Source organism: Vigna angularis, chromosome 3 (assembly GCF_016808095.1).
Source record: "Vigna angularis cultivar LongXiaoDou No.4 chromosome 3, ASM1680809v1, whole genome shotgun sequence".
In the NCBI taxonomy this organism is placed as follows: domain Eukaryota; kingdom Viridiplantae; phylum Streptophyta; class Magnoliopsida; order Fabales; family Fabaceae; genus Vigna; species Vigna angularis.
In genome coordinates this window covers 1,001,771-1,019,816 of record NC_068972.1, presented here as the reverse complement: position 1 = coordinate 1,019,816, position 18,046 = coordinate 1,001,771, and the positions used below count along the sequence as shown (strand labels likewise).

Below are 18,046 nucleotides of genomic sequence, written 5' to 3'. Positions count from 1 at the left end.
GTGCCATGTGTACGGTCAATGTTAGTCCACACAGTTGTATTTTACAATGAACAGTAAATACATCTAAAACATATAATTGTGGAAACTTAACAAGTATTTTTAAAAAAAAAACATTAAATCCTTGCTAATTCTAGTACACATCTATCTGTATTTTTCTATATACAAAAAATAGTTAATAATGGTAATGAACCATGTTAACATTTTCTGGTATAAAAGTTGGTTGTGGGAATTTAATTGTTATATAAGATTCTGGTCACCAAAACGATAACTATCCACTGAACATTGACATTATAAGTACCTACGAATGCAACCAACTTGATTATATTTCTCTGTTATAAACACCAACAAAACGGCTGGAACTGTCTGTATCCAATATATCATCGGTGTCCATCATTAAGAGGGAAACGTTTTCCCTCTGTCTTTGTTGCATGTTCCTTGTCATTTTGTGACAGGCTTTTAAGCAAAGCATAACATACCCTTTATCGTAACGGAAACACGTTAACGATCTTTGTGCTCAGAAATCAGAGGTGGTGAAGGGTTTGAAGGTTCTATGGCTGAAACCGATGTTAGGAGTAACAGATGCTCTGTGCAAATGGGGTATGTTCATTGCTTTGCTGATAAGGTGAAAAGGTTTCCTGGTTTGGCCGGGAGAGAAACATGGAAGGTTGGCAAAGAGGATCCGAGAAGGGTGGTTCATTCTTTCAAAGTTGGCATAGCTTTAACACTAGTTTCTTTGCTGTATCTAATGGAGCCATTGTTCAATGGGATTGGGCAAAATGCTATGTGGGCTGTCATGACAGTGGTTGTGGTGATGGAGTTTACTGTAGGTAAGGTTATCTCAGTCACATTGTTTTGTTTTGTGAATCTCAGCAAGGTCATTCAGTAGGTATTGAAGCATCCCTTTATGTTTTCATCCTTTTGGTTTTTCTCTGATTGCAGGGGCAACATTATCCAAAGGACTGAATAGAGGATTGGGAACTCTGCTAGCAGCATCATTGGCATTTCTCACTGAATATATTGCAGATGCCCCTGGTCGGATTTTTCGAGCGGTTTTCATTGCTATTGCAGTTTTCATTATAGGTAACCATTTACTACTATGTCATGAAAGAAACTTTCCTCGGCTTAAATATAATTTCAAAGGCTTTTGGAGAATTACCAAAATAGAGATCTGGTGAATTGATTTTGCTGTTGCCATGCCATAGAAGTGTGTAAAGTTGAAAACTTTTGAGAAACTTAATTGATTTGTATAGCTAGACACAATCATACAAAGTACAAACACTTCAGATTAATTTATCGTTCACGTTCTTGGCCTATGTTTGTCATTTTCAGTATCTATAAAGCAAATAACTTGTAACCTGGTTTTCTGTCTTGTGTATGGGGTTACCAAATATGTTTTTGAGTCATTGTTTTGCTTTTGGTTGCCAGGAACAATGACAAGTTATGTGAGGTTTATCCCCTATATCAAGAAGAATTATGACTATGGTGTTCTGATCTTTCTCCTGACCTTTAATTTGATAACTGTATCAAGCTATCGCATTGATGATGTCTGGAGCATTGCAGAAGATCGTATTTCCACCATTGCCATAGGTTGTGCCATATGCCTTGTGATGAGCATATTGGTGTTTCCAAACTGGTCAGGGGAAGACCTCCACAACAACACCATATCAAGGCTTGAAGGCTTGGCCAACTGCATACAAGGTAATTAAAATGAACATACACTGAAAGTTTGTCAAAACAAATAACTGTTGAAGATTATCATTGATGGCTAAAACAATCACGCAGTCTGTGTCAGGGAATATTTTAATGATTCCGAAGAATCAACATGTCAAGATGATTCATCTGAGGATCCTATTTACAAAGGTTACAAGGCTGTTTTAGATTCCAAAACAACCGATGAAACACTGGTAATTCAGTGCCTCTTTCCTCTCTATGTGAAACATGTCAGAAATTAGTGATTTGTGATACAAGTTCATGTGTGAATTGTTGTGTGGAAAACAGGCATTACAAGCAAGCTGGGAACCAAGATACTTAAGATATTGTCACAGAATCCCATGGCATCAATATGCAAAAGTTGGAGCTGCACTTCGCTATTTCAGTTACACTGTTGTTGCACTACATGGATGTCTGCAATCTGAAATTCAGGTACTGATCAAATCATCTAGAAGAAAAACACTTAAGAAAGCGAGTTTTTCCATCGACTGAACTTCCAATCCAAAAGATAAATGTAAATCAAAAGATCATTACTCTTTCAAAAACGTAAGCATATCTTGAAAGTATCCTTAACCTTGTTATTTTAGAAGGCTATGAAACTTCTAAGAAAAACTTATATCAGATCTGAGTTTCTAAGAAAACTAACTTCTCATTGGGTGCTTGTTACCATAATCTTACTATTTATCTATTAACACTTCCTTCATCAGACACCAAAATCAATTCGTGCACTCTACAAAGACTCTTGCATCAGACTTGGAGAGGAAGTTTCGAAAGTATTAAGGGAACTGGCCAAAAGCATAAGGAACAATCGTCAGTTCTCCCCTGAAATGCTCTCCAACAATCTCAATGCAGCATTACAAGACCTCAACAGTGCCTTGAAATCACAACCACAACTTGTACTAGGTTCCAGGAATAGTCGAGCCATAAACACCCCAATTCAAGCAGTTCAACACCATGACCAAAAGCTTGAAGAAGACACCAGAACATCATTACCACGTGTTAAGAATATTGGTTCTTCTTCTCGGCTTGGATGTAGATCCAGAGAGCACTCTCGGGAGCTTACAAAGAAGGTTTTAAGGACACAACTGAGTAAGGCTGCGATAGTAAGCCTTGAGTTCTCAGAAGCTTTACCCTTTGCAGCTTTCACTTCTTTGCTTGTGGAGATGGTGGCCAAACTTGATCGCGTCATGGATGAAGTTGAAGATCTGGGGAGAATGGCATATTTTAGAGAGTTCGAAGACGTTGAAAATGGTGATAAGATTGTTGTGACTTGTGAGAAACCAAAGACGGATATAGCTCAGAATGGCGTGCCTTCTGCTGGATCAGAATAGTTAGAAGAACTCAGAGTGCTTTTTGGCACATTCTTCATCTCAACTATTATTATCATCATCTACTGAGCAGAGCTACGTGCATGTAAATTGATGCATGCATGTAGTGTGTGTAGAGAAACAAATTGCTAGTACTTTTTGATGGAGAAGGTGTACGTAAAATGCTTCCACAACAATGTACCCTTATGGGCAAAGCGAAGCCCTTTTAGATATAGCTAGCATGGAGATTTAGTTTACAATATTTTGTATACAATTTTATTATGAGTGATAATGTTTTGAATGAGAACCTTATTATTATGATGATATAATAATATATACATTATAATAAATAAGATCATTTTTATATTTTGTTATTCCTTTTCTTACCCTCAAGCATGGATAAGCCTCTTAGTAGGCGTGTTAATGAATCATGTAGGAAGGCAATAATATAGTTTTTGAGTATTTTCATTTAAAATATAGGTTTAATAGGTTCGGAGGTCCCTATATTTGTGGATTCGTTTCAATTGGGTCCTCCAATTTTGAAAGTGATCAATTTGGTCCCTAATTTAACAAAATTGAGTCAATAATACCCTTTCCGTTAAATGCAATGGACGTCATTAACTTTTTAAACATGTGGTATGTTGAAGCATCCTTCAAATAAAACTGTGCCACCTGCAAATAAAAGGATGCCTCAACATGCCACATGTTTAAAAAGTTAACGCCGTTCATTATATTTAACGGAAAGGGTATTATTGACTCAATTTTGTTAAATTAGGGACCAAATTGATCACTTTCAAAATTGGAGGACCCAATTGAAACGAACCCACAAATATAAGGATCTCCGAACCTATTAAACCTAAAATATATAATAATAAAAGTGAACGACTCTGTTAACACATGTTTTAAATTGCAAGATAACAATGTTTATTAAGAAATCATTGTTGAAAACCACCCTCATATTCTTCAATTAATAATTCACATGAGACTATGTGGCACTTTTATTATAGTCGTTTTTTTTATATCTGATTATGCATTTTAGTTACCAAAATAATACAATATTATTTCATTTTTAAAATTAGAATTGAGAATTTATGTACGATGTGTTAAAACACTAAAAAATGTACTTTCAAGACATTATACTAAGCCCATATCGAATAAATGAGAAAAGAACTATTATAAATATTACAAGGATATATTCTTCTCATTTGATTAGTTTCTGAAACAAGTCTCACCTTTTTCTAGTTAGGAAAATCAGAGTTTAGTTGTTTTAATTGATACCTATTTATTAATTAAACTGATTCTTTTTATTATACATGATTATTAGTAATTGTTCGCAGGATTTGTTTTGATCTGGTAATTATTCATACGATTATTATGTTTCAAAGCATAATTAAATACATACTATTCATTGGCAGTTAACTATGTAATAAAAAACTGATTACAAAATTTAGTAAGATTGGTTGAAAACTATGTAACACACAGTACTTTAGGTTCTAATTTTATTGACATCGTTGAAAAAATTCAGAGTTTATTCGGTTTTTTTCGAAATTGTAATCTGGGTATTAGTACTATTTTTAATTTGGACATTCTTTGGACACGGTTCTGAAACCTTCTGAATTGGCCATGTACTTGGTTACTTTTAAGAGAGTTGTTTCATCTATCACCACCAACTTCTCCGGCATCATTTCATACCTAATTTGTCTTTGTTATAAAACGAATGTTAACATTCGTTTCACCTTTAATAGATGTTAATATCCGACGGATATTAACATCCGTAAACGTATCCGTTTACATATTTTATATTTTAATTTATTATTTTTATTTAAAAAAAAAAAATTTCAACGGATGTAGCCACATCCGTTTAATAGATTTTTAAAAAATATTTTATTTATTATTTAAATAATAATATATAAATTAAATTAATAATTATTATTTTATTAAATAAAATAAAATTAATTTATAAATAATTAAGTAATAATTTTAAAAAAATTAAATAATATTTATATATTAATTTAAAATATAAAAAATTTAAAAACTAAAAACTAAAAAAATAAAAATAAAAACTAATTCAACGGATGTCGCCACATCTCTTAACGGATGTGGCACATCCGTTTAGTAGATTTATAACAAAAATTTTAATTATTATTTAAATAATAATACATAAATTAAATTAATAATAATTATTTTATTAAATAAAATAAAATTAATTTATAAATAATTAAGTAATAATTTTAAAATAATTAAATAATATTTATATATTAATTTAAAATATAAAAAATTAAAAAACTAAAAACTAAAAAAAAGGAAAAAGTCAACGGATGTCGTTAACGGATGTGGCACGTCCGTTTTAATACATTTATAAAAAATATTTTAATTATTATTTAAATAATAATACATAAATTAAATTAATAATAATTGTTTTATTAAATTAAATAAAATTAATTTATAAATAATTAAGTAATAATTTTAAAAAAATTAAATAATATTTATATATTAATTTAAAATACAATGTTGAAGAAAAGATGTGTGAGTGTAGGATATTTTAAAATATAATGAAATTTAAAAAAATGTGGTAGTGCAGGTAGTAAAGTGGGTGGTGTAAGAAGTAACCCTCTACTTTTAAAAGAAGAAAATCAGTTTCTCTAATTTCTTTTGGATGGATTTTGAAAACCCAAGACTATCTGCATGTGTTTTCATTGTTGATTGATAAATTTTATCCAAAAAATAACTATAAATATTTAAGTTATATTATAATATATTTTATTATAATAAATAAATAATTTGAATATATAAATTATATTTTAAATTTATAATAAACATCTTGTAATACAATATTTTTTTAATTTTCATTTTTTTAATAATACTTATATAAACATATATGAAATATCTTAATTTAAAAAAAATTGTCATTTCCACAACCATAGCTCACAAGCCTTGTGCATATGGGTTAGGGAAGAATATGATATCTGCTACACAAGGGTAATGGGTTCAAAGGGGTTAGAAAACAGGCTTACTGAAAATTTAGTCTCTTTTAAGGAGGTTTTGTAGACGAGTGAATAAAAGAAAATAGAATATGTGAATTTAAATGGTTAAAGAAAGAGGTGTAAAATGAATATAAAAGTAAGAAGAGGTGAAGTAAAAATCAAAGTCAAAACCAAAATTTATGAACTTTCTCTTGTTACCAAAAGAACAAGTAGTCTAACAGAAGTAAAAATATAATTAAGTAATATAGGATTCATAATGGTTGGATCATTTACAATTTATTATGGAAACAACCTCACTTAAGACAAATTGTGACTAATAATAGCAGACAATAGAAAAGTGGATACCACAGTTTGAAAATTGCCTCTTTTCTTGATTTTGTTAGGAATACGTCTCTTTCCATCAGACTTCCCAAGCAAATTCGATATCTGAAACAAACAAAAACTATCAGAGTTTGATTTTAATACGTAACTGAAAAATTCGATGGAATAAAAGACGAGATATCCAAAGAGGAAAGATAAGACGAATTGGAATAAGCTCCTTGACTTAGTCCATGATAAGATAAGACGAATGTTATTGTTATTATAAGGTTCCATGTTGCACTGCAACTGAAAATAAGCAACAATGGGAGAGGTTAAAGTGCTTGGGTTTTGGTCTAGCCCTTTCGTTCATAGGGTGATATGGGCTCTGAAGTTAAAGGGCATTAGTTATGAGTACATAGAGATTGACAGACACAACAAAGGCGACCTACTTCTGCAATCCAATCCAGTTTACAAGAAAGTCCCAGTGCTTATTCATGGAGGCAGAGCCATTCCAGAGTCTATGGTCATCCTTGAATACATCGAAGACACATGGCCACATAACCCATTGCTGCCAAAAGACAACCATCAGAAAGCCTTAGCTCGCTTTTGGATTAAATTTGGAGAAGATTCGGTATTCTTATTTCATCTCTATTACTTTTCACAACTTTTTTTCCGTAATATTCTCTAACTGCTGGTGTGCTTTTGATTTTCTAGATCGCCTCTATCACTGATATGTTTCTCCGACCTTACAAAGATGAACAAGAAAGAGCAAGTGCATGGAAAAGAGCACAAGAAACTATAACAGTAATCGAAGAGCAAGGTCTAGGGGAGAAGAAATTCTTTGGAGGCAACAACATTGGAATGGTGGACATAGCATATGGATGCCTAAGCCATTGGTTGGAAGGCTTGGAGGAAATTGTTGGGTTGAAATTAATTGAACCCAACAGATTTCCTCGGTTGCATGCGTGGACACAAAACTTCAAACAAGTTCCTGTCATCAAAGAAAACCTTCCGGATTATGGGAAACTGTTGATACATCTTCAATGGCGCAGGCAGCAATAAGTCACAAAACAGTAGAATAAACAACTCAAAAGAGGTAATGGAATTGTGGTTATAGTCTGACCGTGTGTTCAAACTTGAGAAATTTCAATGAAAAAATGAAATATATAATATTTGAACGAAATAAAATTGAATTCTCTTTATTTATGGTAAGAGAGAATATGTTTTCACTATCAAAAAATACAGTTAAATAATGCGCTTATGTCATGACTTTTTTATTTAATGTGATTTTGTAATATTTTTATTCACTACAGCCAAATCTCAACATAATTCAACTAAGAAAATAAAAATGTAGATCAAAAGTTGAATTAAATACCTTATTATTGACGTTCCACCTCCCATGTCCTGAATTGAAGTCCTCCTCCTCTCTGATCTACAACTGAACGCAATTCCAAATGGAACAAAACATAGATAACAGCAGCAACAAACGAAGCTACAACTCAGAGACAAAGAAAAAAAAAATAACATTGTCAGTGCAGGATAAAAATTACAAAGTACTAACATAATTAAATAATAATCTACCTTAGGAGCTTGCAAAACTCGAATTTCTACTTCAGTAAAGCCAGAAAAGATAGCAAGAGCACAATTAAGAAACAAAGGTTTAGAACCATAATTGCTGTGTAATAATAAAAGTAGCATCACTTCAATCAATAAATGTTTGTAATACAACAATTGCTCAAGAAATATTCCAAGGAGACTAACATTTGTCATGTTTTCCATCCTATCCCGTAGCTTCTTCTGATAGAGCCCATAGTCGCATAGAACTCTAGTAAAAAATCAAATTCCCCCTCTAATGTATAGAGGAAACCTGAGTCAATCCTAGGAACTCTAATTTTAGTAGCTAGCTTGTAAGAGCTTAACCATGATTAATATCACAAAATTGGGGGGTATTTACAATGTAAAACTATAAACAAATATGGATACAACAACTATTAGTATAAAGAATGAAATGGATATGATGCAAGGGACTAAATATACAATGCTGCTGTACACAATGTATGATAATATGAATGAGAAAAATGCAAATCTAGTATGAAACTAATCCAGAGTGATTAGGAATGAGCAATGCATGTATAGAATGTCATGAATGATATATGGAAACATAAGTTAGAATGAAGAAAAGCTAAGTGGAAATGTGAATACCAAAACTGTTTGAAGAAATGCCTGAGTGAAACCCTTGAATGCACCAACTGTTTGATGAAATGCATGTCAGAATGAAGACTCAATATTAAGCAAGAAGACTCAAAATTATGCAAGAAGACTCAAAGTTATGCAATGGAACTGATATGGACATGATTGAATGAATATATGAATGCAAATGATGCGTTGAGAACCATTAAATCACTCAAAAACAGCAAAATCATAGTTCAAACTCTCAAAATATATATTATTTCCTTTTAAAAAAACCGTAACTACAATAAAGCAGGAATGAAACAAATCTTTGTTAATTCTCACCTTGTTAATTCTTTCAAATTCAAACTCAAAACCACTGGACTACACAGCATTTGGGAAAACGGTTTAGCGTCAAACGAAAATCAAGCTTAATTGGATGCAGAATTACACATAAAGTATAAAGAAGAATTTGTCCATACACACTTTAGATATTGACTGTTAAAAACCCTCACTAAAAACATTATCTTAAATAATAGTAAATTCATGGCAAACTCACCGTAAAAAAGACAACTTATAAATAGGGGTTTCATGATTATACATTTTTTAATTCAATAAAATCATAAATCATTCCACAATTAGGTTATACTCAATGCACCTCCCCTCTTCCACAATTAGGTGAAGACCAGGGGGACCGGAAAGCTTTCAGCCCCAATTAAATTTCGCCAATTACAACAGCAACAAATTGCATTTCAAACCTAAACCTACATTCTTGACTCACTCAATTTATTAAATTGAAAGCAATACGACTACTAAAATTTTGTCACGTATGAGAAGCAATCGAACCAATCCAAAACGTTCACCCTAAAATTGTTTTCCACCCAAATTTCACCATAAAAACTTTAGAATTTATTGTTGTAAATACATGATGTTCCACGCACTCCCTTCGCCTCTGATCGCGTTTTGCTTAAGAGATGGTGACGGAAATTTTGAAACTGTGAGTGGAGAAGACAATGATGATAACTTCTGACCGGCGTAGAGTGAGTGACGACTGGGTGTTAGTTGCGCTCTTGGTGAGAGGGAAGGTTATCAATCTGGCGCCAAGAGAGATTTCTCGATTTTGAATATTTTGGACAGATCTTATTAGTTTCATGTTATTGATTTCAGAGTTTATTACTTTATTAGTTCATGGCCACGTGTAATTTTAATTTATGTTTAATAAACAAGGTAAGTTAGATTTTTTTTATTTACGGTGGTTATTAAATTATATTTTAATAATTATTAAAATATGAAAATATAATAAATTTTTAAATTAAATTAAAAATAATTAACTCTTAAATAAAAAACAAAATTTAAGAAAAAAATTGTTTGCATATCCATAAACAATTATTTTGAAAGTTCTGTGTTTTATTTAAAATTTAACAATTATTTAATTTGATTTAATATTTTAATATAATTTAATTTATTTAAATATATTAAATTATATTTTATATTATTTTTTTATTTTTTTATTTTAATTATTTTTTTATTTTTATATATAACTATTGTAATAATAAAAATTATATTTTAATAATTATTAAGATATAAATGTATATTAAATAATATTAAAATTTTAAATTAAATTAAATTATTATTAAATTTTAAATTTATAAGTAAAGTTTAAAATAAAATTTATGAATTGGATATTGAAATCCCTAAAGGTGAGGAGTTATTTTAAAAAAGAATTAAAAAATATTTATTAAAGTTAAAAGAAGAATTTTTTAAAAAGTTGAAGCAGGAAATGTTTGAGGTGTAAAATGAAACATCCTTTAGTAGCATAAGTATTATTGAGTCAAATTGATGTAAGTTTATTAAAAAGTTATACGCACTTATATTATAATAAAGTTATAGTTGATAAATAATTAGGTTGTCAAATATCAAACAGAATTTAATTTTCAATCAAATATTTGCAGAGTTTTTTTTTTCATTACTCAGAGAAAATTACTCTTTCGGTTTTTATTTGAGACTTCGTGGGCGAAATCTCAACAAGTACCACTGTGAGATATAAGTTAAAAAGTTATTTGAAAATCAACCGATAATGAAAAATAGTTCAATTTTTTTCCATGACTTTTTTACTATTAAGATTCTTTAAAAAAAACTTAATATTATATTTTTAATTGCTACAGTAGAAGATTTATAATATTGTTTTTCTTTTAATTAAAACATTAGGACGGATAGAAATCTTAATGATATTCACTTAGTGTAACATCCGAAAAATACAGTAATAAACCATATAATAGAATTAATTACATTTAATAATAAATCAGTTCAGTCTTATATTAATGAAACGTACGATTTTGGTCGAACGGCCTTACATGCGGTTCTCAAAAGTTATAGACTGTACAAGATTAAAGGGAACATGACCGAACGGCTTACAAAAGTCAAAGTACCGATCGGTCAGATAACAAAAAGAGAAAGGAAGTGACCAAACGGTCACCCCATGCTAAACTAATAACTATTAACCGAACGTCCTACTGTTCGGCCTTTACTTCAACTTCTACAAGGTTTGCATCCTCCAAATTTTCTTCTTCCAGCGCCTCTTCCATCTGCTCACATCCACACGGATGATCATTGCAAAACAAGACGGACGTACAACAAGACAACACAAGGAAAACGCAGGGTAAGCTTATGTAATTTAATTCAAGAAATAACATACGTTTATCAAATGCAAACACATCAAGTACATTTCAACATACTATACAAACAAGGCCTACTACTAGACTGACTGTCCGGACTGTATGAATTCTGTGTAGCTACGACGTTCGTGCACCCAGGTGATGTAGTAACTGGAATTCTCATCAGCTGCCACCCGAGGTTAGTCCGTTCCGTCCAAAGTACCCCTAAGGATTAGGACCTCCTGCCGTTCCCACACATGATCTACCCTCCTCTACGTGAGGACGAGTACTCACGGAACATCAGGATGAACCGCCAGCTAAGCATTTCCACATTCATACTTTACAAATTCCAATATTCATCCAAGAGTCGTTCCTCTCCGGAACGCTCGTTCAAATCCACAATCTTACATCCATCTCATATACTCTTCATTCTTTATAACCTTTCATTTAGACATCATTTTCATCATCTTTTCTAAACACATAAAATACCGAACGTTCCGCCCTCTTCACAACGTGGACGAACGATAGAAACGAGACCGATAAAATCTCTCGTTCCATAATAGAATAAGACCAAGAGAATTACTTTTAGATTTAAGAATATCTCGAGTATAATTATATACTATATATGACGAACGTTATTTACATCGTGAATCAGTTAAATGAATTGACTCTCGTGAGTTCAAATCCATACTCAACAATAATTCAAGTACAGAGGCTGTAGGCCGGATCCAATGAAGGTAGACACTTCAGAACGTTAAATAACCATATTTAGAATCATTCATATACAGAAACCGAATGACAGTCAATGACCGAATATGGTAAGAATATGCTACTGAAATTTGGACGAACGCTATTTCATCAAGATTGATTATACAAGAAATGGGTACGAGCGCTTGGTATAAGACCGAGCACTACTCAGTATGAGCGCTAGGTGTAAGACCAAGCACTAATAAATTTCTAATAAAAGGTTTGGTAAATATATTAAATTACTATTGTAGTGGTGTTTACGAACAACAATAATATACAATTACATATATATATATATATATATATATATATATATATATATATATATATATATATATATATATATATATATATATATATATATATATTGGGTTTATCATATTAGACTCAGGCACAACTATGCTTGGCCGAACGCTCAAGCGTAGTATTTCCACAAGAAGGCGCTCGTCCTATACTAGAACTCTCTCCAAATGAAAGAATCTCTTTTCAACTAGGTTTACTAGGAAAACCGAACGGTTAATGACCGTTCAGTAACGAACGTACACTTTTATATGAGAAATGTCATACGAGACTTGTTTATTTTCAAACTTATTTCTTAACATATAGTTTCATAACTTTATACCTTTTATATCATGATCAACTTTCATACTTCGTACAATCCATATCATATAAGTTTCATATTTTTCATACATCAGACATGGCAACCATCATATATCATATAGTCAAATATCACAATAATCATACTGCACTTTAATTTAGTAACTCAACGAACGTTCATTCATTCCATTCACATCAGTCATCATGCATCAAAATCATTCAATCAACTAAACGAACGTTCAATCATTTCAACAGCATACAAATTAAATTAAATAAGCTTCCTTTACCTCTAGTGTGAACGTACGTCCTTCAGACTAAAACTCAGCTTGTAAAAACTATGATTCCTTCTACCCTCAACGCTCCACTACTCTTCGAACCAAAATCAAATAACAAACCAAAAAGGATTCAGAATTAAACTAAGGGCTCATGAAACCAGAACTTGGTTTGCATGTTTACAAGAACGAACGGTTAAGGAAGAGGAAACTTACCAGTTTCAGAACTCGGAAATGCTCGGTTCAAAATGAAGCTTATGACGCCGGGAACACTTCTACGGTTTCTGAAATATGATCAGAGGAGGAAATAGATGAGTTTTGGTAGAGAGAATGGAAAACTTCTAGAGAGAAGAAGGAGAATTCGAAAGATCGGGATTTTGGAGAAGATGAGTGCATGCAGAGAGTGTGAAGCGGTTTTGTTTAAAACGAACGTCCGCTCGTCTGCTGACACCTGCATTCCACTATATGATTTTCGAATCTTCGACGCTTGACACCTGGCGTCCGCGCAGAGGGTTTTGGGTGCGTTTTTAATGAGTCTGAGCAGGAGTTTTAGGTGAAATTTACGAGGTCTGACACTTAGTTAATTGAAACGTTTAATAAAAAAGATAATAACTTTCACAATATCTTTTTATAATATTTTAACACCGTGTCATATGATTTGTTCTTATTATTTTTATGATTATTATTATTGATTATCGAATAATTTTAAACAAATTACATAATTACACAATATTTTAATATTGTGAAATAGATGTTATCAGAAGTACTGTTGTTCTGATAAGAACTCGCTTACAGGCTGAAAAGATTTTAGTATACTTTTAGAGAGTCAGTCGAGGCTTTTGCTTGCAACACCTCATTATTACTAATTGCACTCTTATCACAGTCCGCATCGCTACTGTTGTGATGTGATTGTCATCGCCATTGACAGAGGAAGAAGAAAAAAAAAGAGAAAACATGAAAAGAATTTTGAAAAATTCATTTTATATATTTTAGAAATCTTGTTCCAAAAATCCCACTGTGATTTTTTTTAAATCTTATTCAATAAGTCGTATTTTGAAAATTATGGAAAGTTAAAATTTTTTAGAACTGACATCACGTAAGTAACTTTTACAAGATAAAATAGTCATTTAATATAAAATTATATTGAAAGATTTCAAGATAAAATAGAATGTTGTAACAAAAATTATAAGATTAAGATAGTCCACAGTTCAATACAATATGATAAAACAAATTATATTGAAGTGGACATACATTTCATTAAAGAGAAGGTTGGTATATAATGGTTTGGTATTATAATGACAATTTGTAAATATACTTATCAAAGTGACGAAGAACAACAATTTTTAAAAAATTATATCAAAGCTGAAAATAAAAGATATTTTTTCACCAACTCAAAAAGAGTGTTGTCATATTTTACGAGATTTTTTATATTATTTTTATTAATTATAATTATACATTTATTAAACTTTAATTATGTATATTTTTTATTTTGAAAAAATTATCCGAAAAAAATTATATATATAATAATGAAAGAAGTAGGGGAGAATAATTTTATTTTCTATTAATTTTGAGATTCCTTTTTATATTGGTATGCGTTTTAATATGGAGTTTCAATTATGAAATAAATATCAATTTTCTAAAAGCCAAAATATACAGCAAGTCAGTTATAAAAATAAAATAATAAAAAATTAGACAAAAGTAAGAAAAATCTATTTGTAATATTTGAAATTGATAAGAAAAATACAAATTTTTTAAGCTAAATAATATTATATTATAATTAGAGAGGTAACAAAACGTTTAATTACGATTTATAAAATAAACCTTCTATTATCAACAACAAATAGACTCACAATGCTCTGGCTATAAACTTTAAGAATTATATAAGGTATTAATACAAGGTGGAAGATATTATTCTCCATAGTTCCAACTATAACTTATATAAATTTTTCTTTCATTATTTATTGAAGTATCAATGTAGAATATTTTACACTAGGTGTTGATAGAATTGAATGGGATCAAATAAACAGCTCTCCACTTTATTTATGAAATCAATTCCCTTTACTAATTTTGAGGAATTTTGGCATGTCAATAATACAAAATTCTGATATCTACCATAATATACTTAATTTCATATAAGATTTGTTTGAAAACTTATTTTAATATATTATTTAATTAAAAATAAATAATAGATATTCATAATTTAATTTTCTTAAATACTATCCAAGTCATTACTTTTAAGAGTGTTTTACATGTAATGTCAATAGGTAAATCTTCTTAAACTCTCCCACGATAAAATCATTTATTACATAATATCTACAATCCTATAAATGTGACTAATATTTCTTTATTGATATTTATCCTCTCATAAACATATACCAAGATCACAATTTAAAAGTGTTTTGCTGGTGGATTTTTTTCAATCAACAATAAGAAACTCTTTTCCATATTATGGAAACAATCAAAAAATAATCTTTTCACCTCCATCCTTAATATTCAAGTAAGAACAAAAATTATTGCAAAACTTTAATTTGTGACTATTCGTATAATTTTTTTACACCCTGGTTATTTATACTTTATCAAAATTATCATTCTTTTTATTGTCGTCTATTTTTTTAAAATTAAAAATTAAAATATAAAAAAAAATATCAGTCTCTTCCATGAGAAGGTTAACTTGGTTCTACGTAAGCATGCACCAAGTGAACTTTTCCAACTATTGCAATTTAGATATGAAATAGACGATTATGAGTGGAAAAAAGAAGGAAAAACCATTGTTGTTGTTTTAAAATATAAGAGAAACTTTTAGGTAGTAATAATGTCTCAATTATTGAGAAGTCGTGCATGTCCTTGTACATTTTCTAGAACTGAAATATTAATATTGTATTGTGTTTGTGACAATCCCACTATTATCTCACATTTAACAATAATATCTTTCATGGTTGGTCTTGTCGTATCAATAACCATTGCTACATTTCAATATCCTTTGTATCTTGTCTCTCTTCATTCCTTTGCTTTCTTCACCATATCATCACACCAAATCTTTTAAATTTTTATTTTCAGTAGTGCAAACATTTCTATATGTTTTTTTTTGGACTTTATGTCTTAATCCAATAGGAATTACCATAAAATGCTAATTATCGCGTGTATTTTTTTCATAATAAATAAATAACCAGGTTGATGGTATATATTAATGAAGGTATATTGCGTTTTATTTGTTTTAAAAATATAACTCAATTAAGTTTCAAATCTTTAATATATTTGAGTAATTTTATATTAGTTTATATTAACTTTGTTTGGTTTAGTACTAAATTTTTTTATGTTTTTTAATTGAATGCTTGTAATTTTTTTTCCATTAATTGGATTCCTTGTTATAAATTGTCGTCTTGTTTGGTTGTAGGTGTTAAAAATATATGATTTTTTGTGGGTGAATAATATAAAATGAAAACGACAAATGATATTCTTTACTTAATATCATTTTATATTAATCATAAAATATTACATTTATCTAATGAAAAAATACATAGAAAATATAAAAAAATAAATAAAGAATTTGTATGTTATCTGTTATTCCTATGTTAAACCTTGGTTCACACTAAATTTTATATTTTAAAAAAACTAATATATCAAATCAGTGTATTTAAAAAACACAAAAAAATAATACCGATAAAAAAAATGTCAGTGTCACATCATTATCTTAGTAAAAGAATTAATATAAAAACCTAAAATATAAAAAACAATTATCCAATAAATAAAATTAATTGAAAACTCATAAATTTATGAGTGATTTAAATTAATTTCGAGGATTTAAACAAATTATTATCATGCATAATTAGAAATATGTATGTAATTATTCTCTAAAATACAATTTAAAGACTCCAAACCTAAAATTTCAAAAATCATGATACACGTGTGAAAGAACATTTTAAATATCACTTACTTTATGTTTCACTAATCCTAACCCATATACTAAGAAAAAAAAATATTAAAATAAAGAAAGAAGAAGAAAGGTTTGCCCCTAAGTTCCTAACCTAACCTAGATTGCCTATCAATCTAATCAATATTAGCTGTCAAATATTGCCATGCAAAGGATGAGCTCAGCCTTCATTTTGGAGTTTTTTTAATAATATAATATGTGATAAAGGAAACACTCTACTTTTAAACTAGCAACCCACTAATAGAGAGAAAATAAAAGTTATTTAAACTTTAATACAATTTTAATCTCTATTTTATCATTAATCACAATAGAAGAACGGTTTGGACTACAAAAGAAGAATCACTTTTTCAGCCGACAAGATACATTCTGTAAAATAATAAGTCATTATCATGCAAAATTAAAGTAAAAAATAAAAAAGTCCACCACAAGGTATTGTTAGTGAATGTTATGAAAGATATAGGTTGTTCTCAAAGTGAATTTTCTGCTATTTATTGATTGATTGGGTTATTTATAGCACTAAATTTTTTTTTCATGTTTACGAAACAATCCTTCATGATCGAAGATTCATGGGTTTTAATTAGTTTGAAATTAGAGTACATGAGGAGTTTTAGAGCATTAATCATCTAACAGATGAAAAAATCGAAACAAAAATTAAAGCAAAACCTTTTTTAAGAAAACAAAGTTGTTTGTTTTTAATTATTATTAAAATTCATTTACAAAATTCACAAATTTATGAAAAAAAAACTACTCATCTATATGGAAACATTTACAAATTATTCACCAACAAAGTCTTTGTATTAAGTAAATATTGAAAAAATATATATATAAAGAAACTATCGGTTAACAAACTCTGGGCACATAACACAGTTTTTTTCTCTTTTGTAATTTTGTTGTTTATGATTTGATTGAATTTTTTTAAAGAATAATGATTCTTTGACACACCTAAATTGTTTATATTCATTTGAAATTATCATTTCTTATTTTTTACTCTTTTCTTTTATTAAAAAACATAAAAGTTTACACTTTTATAACCATTTTATCATTATATTATACGTCAAATGAAAATAAAAATGTGTTATGATATCATTATTTTTTTTTAACATGCCACTAACATGCAAAATAAAGAATCATAGACATTATGTTGTTGAATTATGGTATTGTTTGATGCATATATGGACATGGTCATACATATGATTGGAGAACAGACATGTGCATTATGGTTGTGCACCTTCCACTCTTCTCTGTGTCCTCTATACAAATATATTGTGCTTTTTCCCAACATCACCAATATTTTTTCAAATAATTAATATACCTATCTTGTCGAATATATTATAAAATATGAACAAAAATTTACATATTTACCAATAATTATTAT

At 29.6% G+C, this 18,046-nt stretch overlaps 2 protein-coding genes and 1 long non-coding RNA gene across 4 annotated transcripts; 2 read left to right on the top strand and 1 right to left on the bottom strand.

Moving 5' to 3' along the window:
• Window positions 1-306: 306 nt before the first annotated feature.
• LOC108326509 (aluminum-activated malate transporter 12) lies at window positions 307-3,391 on the top strand. The gene is made up of 6 exons (XM_017560058.2): window positions 307-827; window positions 940-1,080; window positions 1,426-1,698; window positions 1,783-1,904; window positions 1,999-2,142; window positions 2,418-3,391. Exons 1-6 carry the CDS (start codon window positions 551-553, stop codon window positions 3,039-3,041), a joined length of 1,581 nt encoding a protein of 526 aa, XP_017415547.1. The 5' UTR covers window positions 307-550; the 3' UTR covers window positions 3,042-3,391.
• Window positions 3,392-6,265: 2,874 nt separating this feature from the next.
• Window positions 6,266-9,660, bottom strand: LOC128195907 (uncharacterized). 2 transcript variants are annotated; one of them, XR_008247759.1, is made up of 3 exons: window positions 9,396-9,660; window positions 7,677-7,793; window positions 6,266-6,427 (listed from the first exon to the last, which is right to left on the bottom strand). It is a non-coding gene; the product is annotated as an uncharacterized LOC128195907 (long non-coding RNA). The 2 variants fall into 2 exon arrangements; XR_008247760.1 differs by lacking the exon at window positions 9,396-9,660 and adding an exon at window positions 7,883-7,968.
• LOC108326510 (probable glutathione S-transferase) lies at window positions 6,530-7,500 on the top strand. The gene is made up of 2 exons (XM_017560059.2): window positions 6,530-6,932; window positions 7,016-7,500. Exons 1-2 carry the CDS (start codon window positions 6,624-6,626, stop codon window positions 7,361-7,363), a joined length of 657 nt encoding a protein of 218 aa, XP_017415548.1. The 5' UTR covers window positions 6,530-6,623; the 3' UTR covers window positions 7,364-7,500.
• Window positions 9,661-18,046: the final 8,386 nt, after the last annotated feature.

What these genes read in the sequence shown, in the direction of transcription:
- LOC108326509 (XM_017560058.2), top strand. Translation starts at nt 551, where the DNA reads ATGGCTGAAACCGATGTTAGGAGTAACAGATGCTCTGTGCAAATGGGG. An exon ending in GGTGATGGAGTTTACTGTAG is followed by an intron (nt 828 to 939) that starts GTAAGGTTATCT and finishes CTCTGATTGCAG; the next exon opens with GGGCAACATTATCCAAAGGA. An exon ending in GTCTGCAATCTGAAATTCAG is followed by an intron (nt 2,143 to 2,417) that starts GTACTGATCAAA and finishes TTCCTTCATCAG; the next exon opens with ACACCAAAATCAATTCGTGC.
- LOC108326510 (XM_017560059.2), top strand. Translation starts at nt 6,624, where the DNA reads ATGGGAGAGGTTAAAGTGCTTGGGTTTTGGTCTAGCCCTTTCGTTCAT. An exon ending in TTAAATTTGGAGAAGATTCG is followed by an intron (nt 6,933 to 7,015) that starts GTATTCTTATTT and finishes TTGATTTTCTAG; the next exon opens with ATCGCCTCTATCACTGATAT.